This window comes from Symphalangus syndactylus, chromosome 1 (genome assembly GCF_028878055.3).
Source record: "Symphalangus syndactylus isolate Jambi chromosome 1, NHGRI_mSymSyn1-v2.1_pri, whole genome shotgun sequence".
NCBI lineage: Eukaryota > Metazoa > Chordata > Mammalia > Primates > Hylobatidae > Symphalangus > Symphalangus syndactylus.
Genome location: NC_072423.2, coordinates 65,439,790 through 65,457,816, shown reverse-complemented (window position 1 = coordinate 65,457,816; position 18,027 = coordinate 65,439,790). Strand labels below are relative to the sequence as shown.

The window sequence follows — 18,027 nt, the reverse complement described above, 5'->3', positions numbered from 1 at the left end:
GCTTTGTTTTTGTCTTTCCAAAGGAGCTCTTGCTTTTTCTCCTGTAGTAGCAAAATTAATTTGTGAATTTTTATATTTTAAATATGCTTCAGTCAGTTGGATTTATTCTCTTTTATTGTTGGTTTCTCTAATCTTTAGCCTATGGGAGCTCTTCAGGTAGTCTCATATGTCTCTTAACATGCTTCATTAGTTCTTTTTTTTTTTTTTTCTTCAGACCAGGTTTCACTCTGTCACCCAGGCTGGAGTGCAGTGGCAGAATCACAGTTCACTGCAGCCTCCACCTCTCAGGCTCAAACAATTCTCATGCCTCAGCCTCCCGAGTAGCTGGGACTACAGGCACACACCAACACATACCCAGTTAATTTTTCTATTTTTTGTAGAGACAGGGTTTCATTGTGTTGCCCAGGCTGGTCTCAAACTCCTGGACTCAAGCCATCTGCCTGCCTTGGCCTCCCAAATTGCTGGGATTACAGGTATGAGCCACTGCACCCAGCCTTATTAGTTCTTGATAACCTTTGCTTTCTTGTTCAGATGTTCGAGGCTCATCTTGCGTATTCCCTGCTCCAGACTTGGAACTGGCCATACCTTGAAAAAATCTTGATTCCTTTCAGTGTGGAAGGCATTAGGCCACTACAATCAGAGTATAGGAAGTGCTTATTAATAGTAACTGAATGGTATTGCTTCTCAGATTTTTCAGTAGACAAAGCTTAGAAATACATATTTTTTTTTTAATTTTTTTTGCACACAAAAACAATAAACATTTTCTAAAAATACATACAAACAAAAAGATGCGTATCAAACATATTAGGAAGGTTGCACATGGGAAGTCGGGGAATAGAAATGGGGGGTGGGAGTTAAAATAAATGAGAGAGGGACTTTATATGGATCAGTGATAATAACTCAATCCTCTATTTGACAAAGAAGAGGGAGAAGGAAGAGGAAGAAAAAGAAAGTGGGATAAAGGATCCGAAAGGGAGGAAAATAGAAAAAATTAGAGTATGACTCCAGGGTAGACCTGTTTTGTTGTCACTGAGTTGGTTGGTTGGTTTGTCTGTTGTATTTTTCATGTTTCGCCAAGTTGGCCAGACTGGTCTCGAACTCCTAGCCCGAAGTGATCAACCCGCCTCGCCCCCCAGAGTGCCGGGACCACAGGCGTGAGCCACCACGTCCAGCCCCCACATTGCTTCTGGCCTCCATGGTAGACCTCCCAGACGGGGCGGCCAGGCAGAGACGCTCCTCACTTCTTCCCAGACGATAGGTGGCCGGGCAGAGGCGCTCCTCACTTCCCAGACGATGGGTGGTCGGGCAGAGGCGCTCCTCACTTCCCAGACGGTGGGTGGTCGGGCAGAGGCGCTCCTCACCTCCCAGACGGTGGGTGGCCGGGCAGAGGCGCTCCTCACTTCCCAGACGAGGCGGCCGGGCAGAGGCGCTCCTCACTTCCCAGACGATGGGTGGTCGGGCAGAGGCGCTCCTCACTTCCCAGACGGTGGGTGGTCGGGCAGAGGCGCTCCTCACCTCCCAGACGGTGGGTGGCCGGGCAGAGGTGCTCCTCACTTCCCAGACGGGGCGGCCGGGCAGAGGCGCTCCTCACTTTCCAGACGGGGCGGCCGGGCAGAGGCGCTCCTCACCTCCCAGACGATGGGTGGCCGGGCAGAGGCGCTCCTCACTTCCTCCCGGACGGGGCGGCCGGGCAGAGGCGCTCCTCACTTCCTCCCGGACGGGGCGGCCGGGCAGAGGCGCTCCTCACTTCCTCCCGGACGGGGCGGCCGGGCAGAGGCGCTCCTCACTTCCTCCCGGACGGGGCGGCCGGGCAGAGGCGCTCCTCACTTCCTCCCGGACGGGGCGGCCGGGCAGAGGCGCTCCTCACCTCCCAGACGATGGGTGGCCGGGCAGAGGCACTCCTCACCTCCCAGACGATGGGTGGCCGGGCAGAGGCGCTCCTCACCTCCCAGACGATGGGTGGCCGGGCAGAGGCGCTCCTCACCTCCCAGACGATGGGTGGCCGGGCAGAGGCGCTCCTCACCTCCCAGACGATGGGTGGCCGGGCAGAGGCGCTCCTCACTTCCCAGACGGGGTGGCCGGGCAGAGGCGCTCCTCGCTTCCCAGACGATGGGTGGCCGGGCAGAAAGAAAGAAAGAAAGAGAGAGAGAGAGAGGGAGGGAGGGAGGGAGGGAGGGGAAATACATATTTTAAAACTTAAAATGAATTATTGCTTAGAATATGTACATCCCCATCTACCTGTACCACAGCTTACTTTGCTGTTAAAATCACACAACCCCAAATTAGTGTTTTAGATTCAGTTTTTTTCTTTTAGCTTGTACGTGATCTTTTTTTTTTTTTTTTTTTTGAGATGGAGTCTTGCTCTGTCGCCCAGGCTGGAGTGCAGTGGCGCAGTCTCAGCTCACTGCAAGCTCCGCCTCCCGGGTTCACGCCATTCTCCTGCCTCAGCCTCTCCGAGTAGCTGGGACTACAGGCGCCCGCCACCACGCCCGGCTAATTTTTTGTATTTTTAGTAGAGACGGGGTTTCACCGTGGTCTTGATCTCCTGACCTCGTGATCCGCCCGCCTCGGCCTCCCAAAGTGCTGGGATTACAAGCGTGAGCCACTGCACCCGGCCGTACATGATCTTTTTTGAAATCAGTGTTTTTCTTGTTCTTCCTTGTCATTTCCTTTTTAAAAATACTTTAAAAAATTAATGTTTATTTGTTCCAGATAGTTGGTATTAAAAGAAACTTTTATTAAAACCCCAAGTGCAGTACTTGAAAATATATTTATACTTAATCAAAAGGGGAACTTTTTTCCTTTTTCTTTTTATTTTATTTTATTTTTTTTCCCACACAGGGTCTCATTCTGTCAGCCAGGCTGGAGTGCAGTGGCATGATCATGGCTCACTGCAGCCTCGACTTCTGGGCTCAAGCAGTTCTCCCACCTCAGCCTCCCAAGTAGCTGAGACTATAGGCACCCGCCACCAATCTTAGCTAATTTTTGATGTGAGGAGGTTTTTTGTTTTGTTTTGTTTTGGTTTTTGGTTTTTTTTTTTGAGACAGAGTCTCACTCTGTTGCCCAGGCTGGAATGCAGTGGCACAATCTTGGCTCACTGCAACCTCCACCTCCTGGGTTCAAGCGATTCTTCTGCCTCAGCCTCCGGAGTAGCTGGGACTATAGGCACCTGCCACCAGGCCTGGCTAATTTTTGTATTTTTAGTAGAGACGGGTTTCACCATCTTGGCCAGGCTGGTCTCGAACTTCTGACCTCGTGATTCGTCCACCTCAGCCTCCCAAAGTGTTGGGATTACAGGCGTGAGCCACCGCACCCGGCCCTGATGTGAGGAGTTTTTTTAATAGAGAGGTATGGTTATTTTGTTGTGATTTTTAAAATTGTTATTTGACTTTTTGACTCTTAGGCTCATATCTTAAGTTAAAATTTCCTTTTCAGCCTGTCTTGCAACTGTGATAAATAGAGATGAGGCCACATCAGCAAACAAACATTTTCTTTTCTGTTTTTTTTCTTTGGAGGTCAGCAATTTTGTAGTATATTACCGAGTATTCATTTACCCAATTGGGTCATCTTGGTCGGTGGTTTAGTAGCTTAATGGTCTGAGTGATAAAGATAGCACCTAAGAGAGCTGCTTCTGAGCCAAACTGATTTGGTTCTACCCTGTTTACCTGTTTCTTTGTAGGGTGATCTTAGGCAAGTTCCTTAACTTCTCTAAGCCTCAGTTATCTTGGAAATGTGAGTAATAACAGTGCTTGCTCGGCACTTAGTAAGCTCTCTATGCTACTCTTGCAATCACTGAAGGGATGCTTTCTTTCACATTTTTTGACAATAACTACCACCACCACCACCACCGCCACCACCACCACCACCACCACCACTACTAGTAGTAATAACAACAGCTACTATTATACTAACTGCCAGTAATGCCTGCCATTGTAACACGTGCTTCACATACAACTTTAACTACAAGTAAGACTGTATATTCTGAAATCAATGCTTTCATTGTAAAAAGTCTTTGAGAGTTAAGGGAAAATTTTATCACTGAGGAGGGCATTTTTCTCTCCCTCTCTGCTGTATACTTTTTTTTTATTTTTTTGAGATGGAGTTTTGCTCTTGTGGCCCAGGCTGGAGTGCAATGGCATGATCTCGGCTCACTGCAACCTCCACTCCAGGGTTCAAGTGATTCTCCTGCCTCAGCCTCCCGAGTAGCTGGGATTACAGGCGCCTGCCACCATGCCTGGCTATTTTTTGTGTTTTTAGTAAAGACGAGGTTTTGCAATGTTGGCCAGGCTGGTCTCAAGCTCCTGACCTCAGGTAGTCTGCCCGCCTCGGCCTCCCAGAGTGCTGGGATTACAGGTCTGAGCCACTGCACCCGACCTCTCTGCTATGTACTTAATAAATACTATAGAAGTACAGTTTTAATAATAGAGTAATTATTAACTATGAAACCTTTCACAAAAAGGAAATGAAAACATACAGGTTAAGGAGTACTGTCCCTCAGAGTGCATTACTACTTTTTTCCATTTTCAAAAGGAAAAGGAGAATTGAGGAGAGGCGTGGAAGCATTAGCAGGCGCCTATTTCCCAAGCTACTCTTTTTTTTTTTCTTCCAACCTCTCTAGCCCCACTTCCTAAAGTCACCGGAGATAGAGGCTGCCTGTTTTACCCATGTCCCCATTCTGCAATTTTTCTTTCTATGGAAAAAGGGAAAAGGATAGAGTAGAAAGGCTGCGAACCACAATGTTGTGGTGGTTTGTAGTTGATCCAGTCTGCATTTGGAGCAATTAATTAGGGATGCAGAAAGACTTGCTCATATTTTTTACTGTCCTTTTCTTCGACATTTTCTCAAAGTCACAGAAGTGCTTGTTAGTATCTCAGAGGTCTGTAGTGCTATGATAAAATATTTAATATAGTTTGTCCTTTTGTAATTTTACAATAAAAAATATGGAAAAGCAATGTAATGGAGTCTTATAAACTTGATGTCAGCCAGATACATACAATACATAAGTATATAGTGGAAATTACAAGTTGGCTTTCTGTCTCTCTTTTTTTTTTTTTGAGACAGAGTCTCAGAGTCTCGCTCTGTCGCCCAGGCTGGAGTGCAGTGGCGCGATCTTGGCTCACTGCAAGCTACACCTCCCGGATTCACACCAGTCTCCTGCCTCAGCCTCCCGAGTAGCTGGGACTACAGGCGCCTGCCACCACGCCCGGCTAATTTTTTGTGTGTTTTTAGTAGAGATGGGGTTTCACTGTGTTAGCCAGGATGGTCTCGATCTCCTCACCTCGTGATCCACCCACGTTGGCCTCCCAAAGTGCTGGGATTACAGGCGTGAGCCGCTGCGCCCGGCCCTGTCTTTTTTTTTCATAATTATGTCTTAGAATCTACAGAAGTGACATGAGATTTTTGGGCCCCTCAGTTCTTTGTTTTTGCTTTTTTTTTTTTTTTTCCTTAAAAATAGGCCAGGTGGCTCACGCCTGTAATCCCAGCACTTTGGGAAGCTGAGGTGGTGGGTGGATCACCTGAGGTCAGGAGTTTGAGACCAGCCTGACCGACATGGTAAAACCCCTTCTCTACTAAAAATACAAACATTAGCCAGGTGTGGTGGCGGGCACCTGTAATCCCAGCTACTCAGGAGGCTGAGGCAGGAGAATCACTTGAACCCAGGAAGGGGAGGTTGCAGTGAGCCGAGATAGCGCTATTGCATTCCAGCCTTGGCAACAAGAATATAACTCCGTCTCAAAAAAAAAAACAGAGACAAGGTATCATTATGTTGCTGGTCTCAAACTCCTGGCCTCAAGCAACCCTACCTCAGCCCCCAAAGTGATGAGATTACAAGGACAAGCCACCATGCCTATCCAGAAGTTGCCTTTCTTTTTGCATTTGATGTAATGACTAGTTTTGAAAAGTATCTTTCCATCTTCTGCCTAAAGTCAAATTTATTCACATTGACTTCCAGTCAGGTGTTACACCATCTCAGGCATGGGGGCTCTTTGAGATTTAGAGGAAACGGAGGCTGGTGGATAATGCCAACAATTTCAGTGACCCTGAATACCATGGCATATGACATTTAGAATATATTACACAGACGTCCTTTGAACTCCACCCTTCTTCTTTGGGTAGCATTGGAATATCAAGGGCAGAACTCCATGGTCAGCACTAAAGAAGTCTGAGGTCAGTTATGTAATTCTTTACATTACCATTATTTATTTTTATTTATTTTTTTTTTTTTGAGACGGAGTCTTGCTGTGTTGCCCAGGCTGGAGTGCAGTGGCACCATCTTGGCTCACTGCGACCTCAGGAGATTCTCCTGCCTCAGCCTTCAGAATAGCTGGGACTACAGGAGTACACCATCATGCCTGGTTAATTTTTTGTATTTTTGGTCGAGGCAGGGTTTTGCCATGTTGGCCAGGCTGGTCTCAAACTCCTGACCTCAGGTGACCCGCCTGCCTCAGCCTCCCAAAGTGCTGGGATTACAGGCATGAGCCACCGCACCTAGTCACCATTATCATTTTTTAAATGCCCTGTTATGTTTTTATTTGGAATAGAGTCAGCTAATTCCTTTTATTCTACCAAGTCTCAGCAAGGAATAGATACTTCCCATTGTCTTCATCTGAATATTGCTAATGCTTTTGTAGGATTGTGTATGTCTTCTGTAATGGTGAAACTCCATTGCCCATTTTTTAATTAATGTAGTGGTTTTTTTTTTGTTTTTTTTGTTTTTTTGTTTTGGTGGGGGGCAGGATCTTGCTCTGTCACCCAGGCTGTAATGCAGTGGCACAATCGTAGCTCACTGCAACTTCCAACTCCTGAGCTCAAGTGATCCTCCCTCCTCAGCCTTCTAAAGTGCTGGGATTCCAGGCATGCGCCACCAGGCCCAGCCTGATTGAATATTTTATTCAGCATGATATTTATCTGTCATTTATATATGTTCTGTCGTATTACTCCTTAAACTCTAAGTGGAAGAGATTGAGATTATGTGATCCTCCATATATAACTGGGTACTTTTTAAAAATTAAACTAAAAAGACCTGTTGGAGAATGTAGGTTTTCAATATTTTCTTTTTTTTTTTTTTTTTGAAAGGAGTTTCGCTTTTGTTGCCCAGGCTGGAGTGCAATGGCACGATCTTGGCTCACCACAACTTCCGCCTCCCGGGTTCAAGTGATTCTCCTGCCTCAGCCTCCTGAGTAGCTGGGATTACAGGCAGGTGCCACCACGCCCAGCTAAGTTTGTATTTTTAGTAGAGAGGGGGTTTCTCCATGTTGGTCAGGCTGGTCTCCAACTCCTGACCTCAGGTGATCTGCCCGCCTTGGCCTCTCAAAGTGCTGGGATTACTGGTGTGAGCCACCACGCCGGGAGGTTTTCAAGATTTCCAATGATGAAAGGAAGATAACTTATTGGAGTGGTAATAGATTAAGAGGCGGCAATCTTTCCAGACATTGGTGCTCTGGAAAAAGGCTGGAAGTTCACTTTTGACGTTGTTTCATTGTTCACAGATAAGCAGTCCTATGGTTAACTCTGTGCTGGTTCCTGGTCCTTTTCTCTCTTTAGCAAAGAAGAAAGGTGAAATGGTTGTTGGATTTTGATTTAGATGCATAAACTAGTGGCACAGCCTATTTCCCCTCCAACCTCCCCCTGTTTTGATCACGTGTGGTGCTGCTGAAAAGTAAATTACTTCTGAGCTTTAAAAATTTTTAATGTTTGTATTGTACTGGTGGGGAGTCTTAGGAGCCTGGCCAAAAACTTGGTGTTTCAGGAACATTTCAGTTGACAGACTTTGTTTTTTCTTCTATTTCTTCATCTTTTAATTTGGTATTTTATATACATATGCAACTTGTAATTGGGTATTGTACATTTTGAGTATAAACTTTTTGTAAAAAAGAAACCTAACAATTTAAATTCATGGCATTTTGTTTTTATTACCTATATCAGAAAAGTTGCCAAGATAGGACCCTGGCTTTTTCTCCAAATCATAGGAATCTCTAATAAAGCTTTGACAAAGCTTTGACAAACCCAGCCACTCTGATGGAAATCACTGCATACTACTCACTGCCACCAGGAATCACATCAGAAGTCTTCTTGGCTGTGCAAAAGTAGCTCAGGGGCACCAAAATCTTCTGCAGAGCTTTAGTGTGTGTCTGGGAAAGTTGAGATAGAGTTGTGGATTCCCGTGCATCACCTCCTCTCTGCTCATGAGTGGGCACATTGGGTGTTGGCGCCCTTTCCTGATGAACACTGATGCATCCTCAGGGTTCTTCTCAACCAGTCCTCCAGGGACTCTCTCCAGGGAGTTAATCAGAGTTGGCATTCCAGATAAATTTTAAATTCTATCCCTCTCTTTGATAGAAGGGGGGCCTAAGATATTCTCAAAATTACCTGTCTTGAAATGAGATTTATCCAAGGTGAGGCTGTACAGTAAGTGCAGGCTTTGTCATCACATGACTAGATACTGAGTCCTGGCTCTATCCCTTATTAGTTGAATGGTAGTGAACTGTTCACTTCATTTCTTCAAGTTTTGGTTTTTTGTTTTGTTTTTTAATCTGTGAAGTGGAAAGAGGTCATACCTTTTTCAGAATACTGAGGATTAAATATAACAATTTTTATAAAGTGCTTAGTAGACTGTCTAGCCCAATAATTCACATACTGTTAGTATTAGAACGCATTTATACTGTTAAAGATTATTGGCCAGGCGCAGTGGCTCACACCTGTAATCCCAGCACTTTGGGAGGCTGAGGCGGGTGGATCACGAGGTCAGGAGTTCAAGACCAGTCTGGCCAAGACGGTGAAACCCCATCTCTACTAAAAATACAATAATTAGCCGGGCACGGTGGCAGGCGCCTGTAATCCCAGCTACTCAGGAGGCTGAGGCAGGAGAATTGCTTGAACCCAGGTGGCAGAGATTGCAGTGAGCTGATATTGTGCCACTGCACTCCAATCTGGGTGACAGAATAAGACTCCATCTCAAAAAAAAAAAAAAAAAAAAGGATTATTGAGGACCCCATAGCGTTTTTATTAAAAATTAAAACTGAAAAATTTTACAAATATATATTACTTTTAGAAATTATAATAAAACGCCACTGTATATGAACATAGCATATTTTATGAAAAATAATTGTATTTTCCAAAGACAAATTAGTGAGCAGCTTATGTGCTTCTGCATTCAACCTGTTGCAATATCACACATCCTGCAGATTCTGGAAAATTCCACGTACACATATGAGTGAATCAGAGTCAAAAAGACAAATTATATCCTAGTAATAGTTTGATGATGTGCCCAGGAATGGACAGCTGACCCATTTCTAGCGAGATATTCAAGGAAAAGTTTGCTGGGAAGAGGCATTCCATTCCAAATAAAAAGACCAAGGTTTCTAAAAAGAAGGTCTTGCCGGGCGCGGTGGCTCAAGCCTGTAATCCCAGCACTTTGGGAGGCCGAGGCGGGTGGATCACGAGGTCAGGAGATCGAGACCATCCTGGCTAACACGGTGAAACCCCGTCTCTACTAAAAAATACAAAAAAAAATTAGCCGGGCGTGCTGGCGGGCGCCTGTGGTCCCAGCTACTCGGGAGGCTGAGGCAGGAGAATGGCGTGAACCCAGGAGGTGGAGGTTGCGGTGAGCCGAGATTGCGCCACCGCACTCCAGCCTGGGGGACAGAGAAAGACTCCGTCTCAAAAAAAAAAAAAAAAAAAAAAAAGAAGGTCTTTTGCCCTTTTGATTATTTGGAATGTAGACATGATGCTTTGGGTTGTCACAGCTGTTTGGGGACAAGATCAAGAGTAAAAGTCAACACATTCAGGGTGATGGAGCAGACTGACAGGAAGAGCTCTGTTCTTGAGAGCACTGTTGAACAGCTGAACCAGCTCCTACAAGCCTTACCTACCAGCTTTGAACAAAAAAAATTTTTGTTTAAATAGTTTGAAATAGTTTTGGCTGGGTGTGGTGGCTCATGCCTGTAATCCCAGCACTTTGGGAAGCCCAGGCAGGTGGATCACTTGAGGTCAGGAGTTTGAGACCAGCCTAGCCAACATGGGGAAACTGCGTCTCTACTAAAAATACGAAAATTAGCCTGGTATGGTGCCATGTGCCTGTAGTCCCAGCTACTTGGGAGGCTGAGGAGAGTTGCTGGAACCTGGGAGGTGGAGGTTGCAGTGAGCCAAGATTGTGCCACTGCACTCCAGCCTGGGTAACAGAGTAAGTGAGACTGTGTCTCAAAAAAAATTTAAAAAAAAAATAGTTTTGACTTCATGGACTATCGAAAGGGTAGGGTCTTGGCCCCACCTCCACCCCCAAGACCCTTTGAGTATCATTAGTCTAGCCATTAATTAGCACCCAATAAATTGTAGTTATTATTTGTTATACATGGAAATTTTTTTTTTTTTTTTTTTTTGAGACAGAGTTTTGCTCTTGTCGCCCAGGCTGGAGTGCAGTGGCGCAATCTCGGCTCATTGCAACCTCCGCCTCCCGGGTTCAAGTGATTCTCCTGCCTCAGCCTCCTGAGTAGCTGGGACTACAGGCACACGCCAGCATGCCTGGCTAATTTTTGTATTTTTAGTAGAGACGGGGTTTCACCATGTTAGCCAGGCTGGTCTCAATCTCCTGACCTCCTGTCACCTACCCCAGCCTCCCAAAGTGCTGGGTTTACAGGCATGATCCACTATGCCCAGCCTATACATGGAAATTTTTATAACCAGCAAGTACTGTAGTACTATATAAATATTAGTGATTCGAAGTAAAGGTCATGACTTCAAAGCTTTTTGCTATATACTTTCTTGAAGGGTCCCAAATAAGATTGTACTTCAGATGAAGCAAAAGAAACAACAGTGTTTTTCAAATACTAGTAATACATAAATGAATTATTCAAGTTGAAAAGGCTCAAGTCTTGCTTTCAGAAATTTAATTAAATATATAACCATAAAACTTTCATTTTTTTCCAGAAGAGAGCCTTTTTCCCCCATCTAGAGTAATAGATCTTTGTAAAGAGAAAATTCATTACTTACTCTGAAACCACTGATAGAGTTTCTAGGGAGTTATAGTAGCCTCCTATAAAGGTGATATGGCCACATTGTTAACCAGGTTGGGATTCATGACTGACAGGTCCTTCTTGATTTACTGGTTGGAGAGCCTTGACTTAAGCACTTATTACTGTTATAGATACAAAATCCCTTAAAGGGGCTTTTTGAGTTGGGTTTGGGCTGTGAAGACAAAAAGCACACGTGATATGATAACAAGTAACTTACACAAGCTGTCTTAAGATCTCTGGGTGGTTCATATATTTCACATCTTAAGATATACGGACATAGTTTAAATTAGCTCTACCTGTACTTTGAGATATAGAACCTCTAATTATATCAATTTTATCCTTTCTTCTTTTTCTTGGGAATGGGTAGGTGTAGATCATGGGGAATTCATATGCTGGGCAACTGAAATCTGCTCGATTTGAGGAAGCTCTCCACAACTCCATAGAAGCCTCCCTCAGATGTAGTAGTGTGGTACCGCGGCCAATTTTTTCCCAGCTATACCTGGACCCTGACCAGCATCCTTTCTCATCTGCAGGTAAGTTTCTCAATCACACACATTTCTGGATTCTTTTGGGTTTTTTTTTGTTTTGTTTTGTTTTGTTTTGTTTTGTTTTGTTTTGTTTTGTGATGGAGTCTCCGTCTGTTGCACAGGCTGGGGTGCAGTGGCGTGATCTTGGCTCACTGCAACCTCCGCCTCTCGGGTTCAAGCGATTCTCTTGCCTCAGCCTCCTGAGTAGCTAGGATTACAGGCGCACGCCACCACTCCTGGCTAATTTTTTTTGTATTTTTATTAGAGATGGGATTTCACCATGTCAGTCAGGCTGGTCTTGAACTCGTGACCTCGTGATCCACCCGCCTCAGCCTCCCAAAGTGCTGGGATTACAGGCGTGAGCCACTGCACCCGGCCACTGGACTCCTTTTTTAAAAAGTGCGATTCTTGTTTTAGAAGTGGGGATTCCAAATCTTGGGACCTCTGAGATAAATTGGCTAAATGTTAGAAAATGCTAGACCTTTTTTCTTCAATTATGTCTTTCAGAACTGTGCATTTTTCCATAAGCATCTTTTTATTAAATCTGCTGTGATTTATTTGCTTACCCAGATGTCAAACCCAAGGTGGAGGATCTGGACAAAGATTTGGTAAACCGCTACACTCAAAATGGAAGTCTGGATTTTTCTAACAATCTAACAGTTAATGAAATGGAAGATGATGAAGACGATGAAGAAATGTCTGATTCAAACAGCCCACCAATTCCCTATTCACAAAAACCTGCCCCAGAAGGATCTTGCACTACGGATGGTGGGTTTCACTTGTGTTTTCTTTTTGCTATTTTCTCTCTAATATTGTCTGACATATTTCTAATTATTACATGCAGTGCTCAAGGCTGGAAACTAGTAATTATCGTATGGAGAGGAATGAGAAATGATTATGCTGTCATTCACATTATCTCCTGTGACTTCACAACAGATGTCTGTAAGAAAGACAAGTATTATCATCTCATCTTATAGATAAAGAGACTGAAATTCACAGTTGTTGACTTCCCTGAGATGGTCTGCTTAGAAGTGCAAAGGCAATTCTAAACCCAGGTCAAGGCTTTTCCAGTATTCCAAGTACTTTCTGCAAGAATGCTACTATTTTAGGACCTTTTTTAGTGTTCCCTCTTCGTACTTCTTTCTATTCCCCGCCCCTCCGCACTGCAAACAATGAGAGATGTTAGGGATTTCATATTTACCTTTTACATTTATTTTGAACACTCATCCAATATAGAGGATTAAAATAAATGTAAAAATTTATAGAGGATTAAAATGTGTATATTTTGTTAATCCCTTTTTATTTATTAGGGTCAACCTCCTCTTCCACCAAGGCTTCACACTTTATATCCTAGTATTTCACTTTATATCCTAGTATTTCACTTTATATCCTAGTATACTTTAAAATCCTAGTATCACTTCACACTTTATATCCTAGTATCCTTTAAAATTCTAGTATAAAGCATTTCCAGTATTTCATGGTTTTGGTGATATCATAACTTAAATTACACTCTCTTCCCTCCATTTAATAGTTTACTGTGCTATTTTCTGACCATCCCAGCCTAATTAGTTCGTGAATACTACTTTGTCCAGATTAGCCAGAGTATTGTTCTTAGACCCAGAATGACTTGGACCTAGGATGATTTCAGTGCATGAAAATTTGGGAGTGGGGGAAATGGGAGAAGAAGAAAAGGGATATAATTTCAGAACATTCCTCTTACAAAGCTTAAAGTGCAAATAATTAGAGAAAAACTAGAGGTTCAAATATGGAAAGTCAGAAAGCCTTGCTTGGGAGTTTTATTTCCTCTTGACTTTTTTTTTTTGGACAATGTGATAAACAGTAAAGGAGTCAAAATCCCCTACCTAGGAGATGAGGAAACCTGAATAATTCTCCTGGTAGCTTCTAAGTGCCCAATTCACTAAAGATGGCCTCTAGCAATTAGTACTACTGCTCTTTGATTCGGCCCTGCCTGTAGCACATTATTCCTTATGAATTTGTTTATGATTGCTCAAACTTCATATAATATATATGGATTTATTCATTATTGACATAATACAGGCCTTTAAGCCTGTGGAGGTGTAGGAGGTGACTAGCATTATGTTTCTTCTTACTTGCTTTACGTCCATCTTCATGCCTTTTATTTAATTGAGCTGTCAACTCATTTATCAGGTAACAAAATGGAAGGTGAAATAGTGCTTAAAACGTTGTTGGATTCCCATTGAGAATCTTGTTATGTGTGAGAGTTACATAGAGTAAAAGCTTTAGAGGATAATTTTCAAATATCTAATTTTATACCAAAAAATGGGAGAGAGGTTTCCATTTTTCCTGTGCCCTAGGTATGTTTTTAGTTTGCCTTGTAGGGTATCTGGCACTGGTGTTATTTATAAGCAGGTATGGAGAGCTGTTTAGTACCCACCAAAGTATAATAAACTCAGTGATCTAGAGATAGCCAGTATTTCTTAAACTTTAAAACATGAGAATATGAGAATATATGGGAAGGGTAATATTTTAAAGATAAAGGAGGTGCAATTTTTTTTTAACTGTCTCACTCAAGTTCAAGATTTAGATTCCAAGACAATTCAGAAACAGTAGTCCTACACTTAGATTCCTATATCAGCTACTTTCGGTTCTTATAATTAATGTCCATTTTTTTCCCCTTTTAATTCACCTTGGGGGAAGGCATTTAAAACAAAAAGTTTATAATTTAATTTGGTAGTTTATAGTTTGTAGACATCTTTTTTTTTTTTTTTTTTTTGAGATGGAGTCTCACTCTGTCGCCCAGGCTGGAGTGCAGTGGCGCGACCTCAGCTCACTGCAGCCTCCACCTCCCGGGTTCAAGCAATTCTCTGCCTCAGCCTCACAAGTAGCTGGGATAACAGGCACCCGCCACCACACCTGGCTAATTTTTGAATTTTTGTATTTTTAGTAGAGACGGGGTTTCACCATCTTGACCAGGCTGGTCTTGAACTCCTGACCTCATGATCCACCCTCCTCGGCTCCCAAAGTGCTGGGATTATAGGCGTGAGCCACTGTGCCCGGCCAGTACCTTTTTTTTTTTTTGAATCCTCAGCCTCCTGAGTAGCTGGGACTACAGGCGCCCGCCACCATGCCTGGCTTCTTTTTTGTGTGTTTTTAGTAGAGACAGGGTTCCACCGTGTTAGCCAGGATGGTCTAGATCTCCTGACCTCATGATCCGCCTGCCTCGGCCTCCCAAAGTGCTAGGATTACAGGTGTGAGCCACCACGCCCAGCCAGTAGCTCTTTCAATTGAACTCATTCTAAGATAGTTTTAAGAGCCCTCTTACTCAAAGGGAGAACAGTTCTAAAATTTTCCTTATGAAAATGGCAATGAAATAGGGCAATATACTGCCTGGACTTATTTAAGCATACCACCTTTCCTTCATGGGAAATCCTCTATTTACTTAAGGCTCAAAGAAAGGTAAAGCTATTTTTAGAGGCAATTTAGATAAGCAAATACTTAACACCTGATGGGCTGCTGTGGTTTACCATTCAGATGTAAATTTTGGTTGCTAATTTCTTATGTAAATTATCGGAATAGTGTAGGTTCCTACCCTGCTGGGAGGCAGTTGATTGTCCAGAGGGGTAAAGGACAACCAAACTTTAGGCCTCCAAATACTGCTTTGATTACTTTAGTTTGTGTTTATAGCTGTTTCTGTAAACTTTTCCCTGCCCCTTTTTAGTTTACTCTGTAACCTTCAAGTTGGAGATAATTGGAGAATGCAAATCTGTTTCTGTGAAGTGAAATCTTTGGCTGTTTTCTTAAGGAAATGCAGATGAAGTTTATAAAGAAGACCTGTCTACTATTATTCCTTTTTAAAAAAATTAAAATCATTTGCTCTGGTTTTAGAGCAACATTTCAGTGTTATCTTCAGAAAATGAACTTATTTCAGGGGCAGATTTGTCAAATAAATTATTTGTATGCCCGTTATCACTGACTTACATTTATTTGCTTGCAGACTATAAACAGGCTTAGATCCTCCCTTAGGATACTCTTAACCAGATCTTCTCGTAGCCTCTAAAAGAAAGATCACATCAGTCCTTCAGAATTATTTAGATGTAATTCAGAATTACCCTGTTGGCGAGTCCTAAGGTTTTGTTTTGTTTTTTCATTTAGTTCAAGGTTTTAATTGAGATTTAATATTTGATGTTCATTAGACTAGTAATCAGACATATTTCTAGTAGTGGGAAAATAGAACTACCTATCACACTGGATATTGGGATCCTATAAGTCTTGAGATAGAATATTTCGTAGATTTTGTTTTTAGCTATCCACTCTTTTTTATAGACATACACGGCTTATTTTCCATCTGAAAAAACTAAATTAAATATTGCTGTTTGCATAATGTTTTTACTCTCGTAGGGATCCCTCATGATATATTTTGTATATCATTAGCTGATCTGAATCCCAGCAATGAGGATTTGGAGGAAATAGTAAATAGATATATACTTTACAGAAATAGACCAGACCCTTGGCAGGCGAACTTATTCTTAGAATAACTACAAACTGAATTCATAAACTTTTGCTTGACTTAATGAGCATTTTTGGCCTTGAGTTGATTTCTTCTGGACCCTGTTCCTAGACTCAGCCCTGCTGTGCCTTTCTTTCCTATTCTCTTCTTAATTAAATTGCCTCTACGGCTTGTGTTGGCAAATAGCTACATGGTAAAAGATAAAATAGGACTATTTTATTTTATTTTTGAAGAACAGCTTTAAATTTGTGAAAATTAAGAAAACAGTACAGTTTCTATATATCCCCACACAGTTTGCCCTATTATTAATATCTTAGTATAGGACATTTGCTACAATTAATGAACCAATATTGACACATTTTTATTAATTTTAATAACAGCTAAAGTCCACAGTTTATTTGAGTTCCTTGGTTTTTTCCTAATATCCTTTTCCTGTTCCAGTATCCCATCCAGGATACGGCATCAGATTTGTTATGTCTCCTTAGGTTCCTTTTGACTATGACAGTTTCTCAGACTTTCCTTGTTTTTGATGACCTTGACCATTTGGGGAGTATTGGGCATATTGTAGAAGACCCCCCTGTTGGAATTCATTTGATGTTTTTCTCCTTACTAGATTAAGGTTATGGGATCTGGGGAGGAAGATCACAGAGGTAAATTTTTATCTTATTCTTTCAAGGGTACATACTATCAACATGATTTAACACTATTGCTGTTGACCTTGGTCACCTGGCTGAGGGGCTGAAGGAGTGTTATCCCCACTCTCCTTCCACTGCATACTGTGGAAGGAATCCCCAGATCACACTTAAGGAGCAGGGAGTTATACTCCACATCCTTGAGGGCAGGCTACGTAAATTATTTGAAATTCTACTGCCTGGGAATTCATCTCTTCTCTCCCATTTATTGATGGGTTCATTTGTTTATTTGTGTCATTATGGCCATAAATGCCTACATTTATTTTATGTTTATAATCCAATACTAATTTTGTTGCTCAAATTGTTCAGTTTTGGACATTGGGAGCTCTCAGTTGGTTCTTATGCCACTTTTACAAACCCCCATCATTATGGGGTGGGTTTTTTTTTTTTTTTCATCAAATAGGAATTTTCTCTTTTCATTAGCACAGGAACTTCTTGACTTTTTTTTTTTTTAAGGGAAGGAGGCTAGGCACACACCTCTCATAGAATACAGTAATTGTTTAATAATTATTGCTTTTCACCTCTAGGTGTCCTCATATCATAAGTGGGAAAACCCTCAAAGATTGTAATACTAAAAACTATTTGTGTGGATTGTGTAGTTTTCATTTTGCCACAGAAATTGCTCTGAAGTAATCTCTCTTCCCTAGAAAATCCTGCTTTCTTCAGGCCTTCTCCACACTAACTGTGCCTTTTCTACTCTATCCCTCTTTAGCCCAGAAACAAAATTGTAACTTTTCCCTCTTAGTCTCCCTTTTGCAATGTATTGCTTGAGAAAGCTCAGCAGAAATGTCAGTCTGTGAGCATGAATTACTTTTGCGGCTTGCCAAAACTTGAATTTTAAGGACTCATTAGCAAGTATGAAATAGGTGAATGCAGGCTGGGCGCGGTGGCTCACGCTTGTAATCCCAGCACTTTGGGAGGCCGAGGCGGGCGGATCACGAGGTCAGGAGATCGAGACCACGGTGAAACCCCGTCTCTACTAAAAAGACAAAAAATTAGCCGGGCGTGGTGGCGGGCGCCTGTAGTCCCAGCTACTCGGAGAGGCTGAGGCAGGAGAATGGCGTGAACCCGGGAAGCGGAGCTTGCAGTGAGCCGAGATTGCGCCACTGCACTCCAGCCTGGGTGACAGAGCAAGACTCCGTCTCAAAAAAAAAAAAAGAAATAGGTGAATGCTGACACAGTCAATGGCCGGCAGGGGCTGGTATATCAAATGATGCTCAGAAATCAATCTGAAAAGGCCACAGGGAAGTCAAGTGATAGGACCCAACAAAAATAGGCAAGGATGAAGTTATAGGAGAGTTCTCCAT

The 18,027-nt window shown here is 42.7% G+C and overlaps 1 protein-coding gene across 4 annotated transcripts in view; it reads left to right on the top strand.

Moving 5' to 3' along the window:
- Positions 1–18,027, top strand: part of GREB1L (GREB1 like retinoic acid receptor coactivator) — a 305,634-nt gene that overhangs the window by 141,509 nt on the left and 146,098 nt on the right. For all 4 annotated transcript variants that reach the window (XM_055236525.2, XM_055236517.2, XM_055236511.2 and 1 more), the window contains exons 3-4: positions 11,380–11,545; positions 12,110–12,307. In XM_055236525.2, coding sequence (XP_055092500.2) covers positions 11,389–11,545; positions 12,110–12,307 — 355 coding nt within the window. In that variant the 5' untranslated portion in view covers positions 11,380–11,388. The remainder of the gene's footprint in view (positions 1–11,379; positions 11,546–12,109; positions 12,308–18,027) is intronic.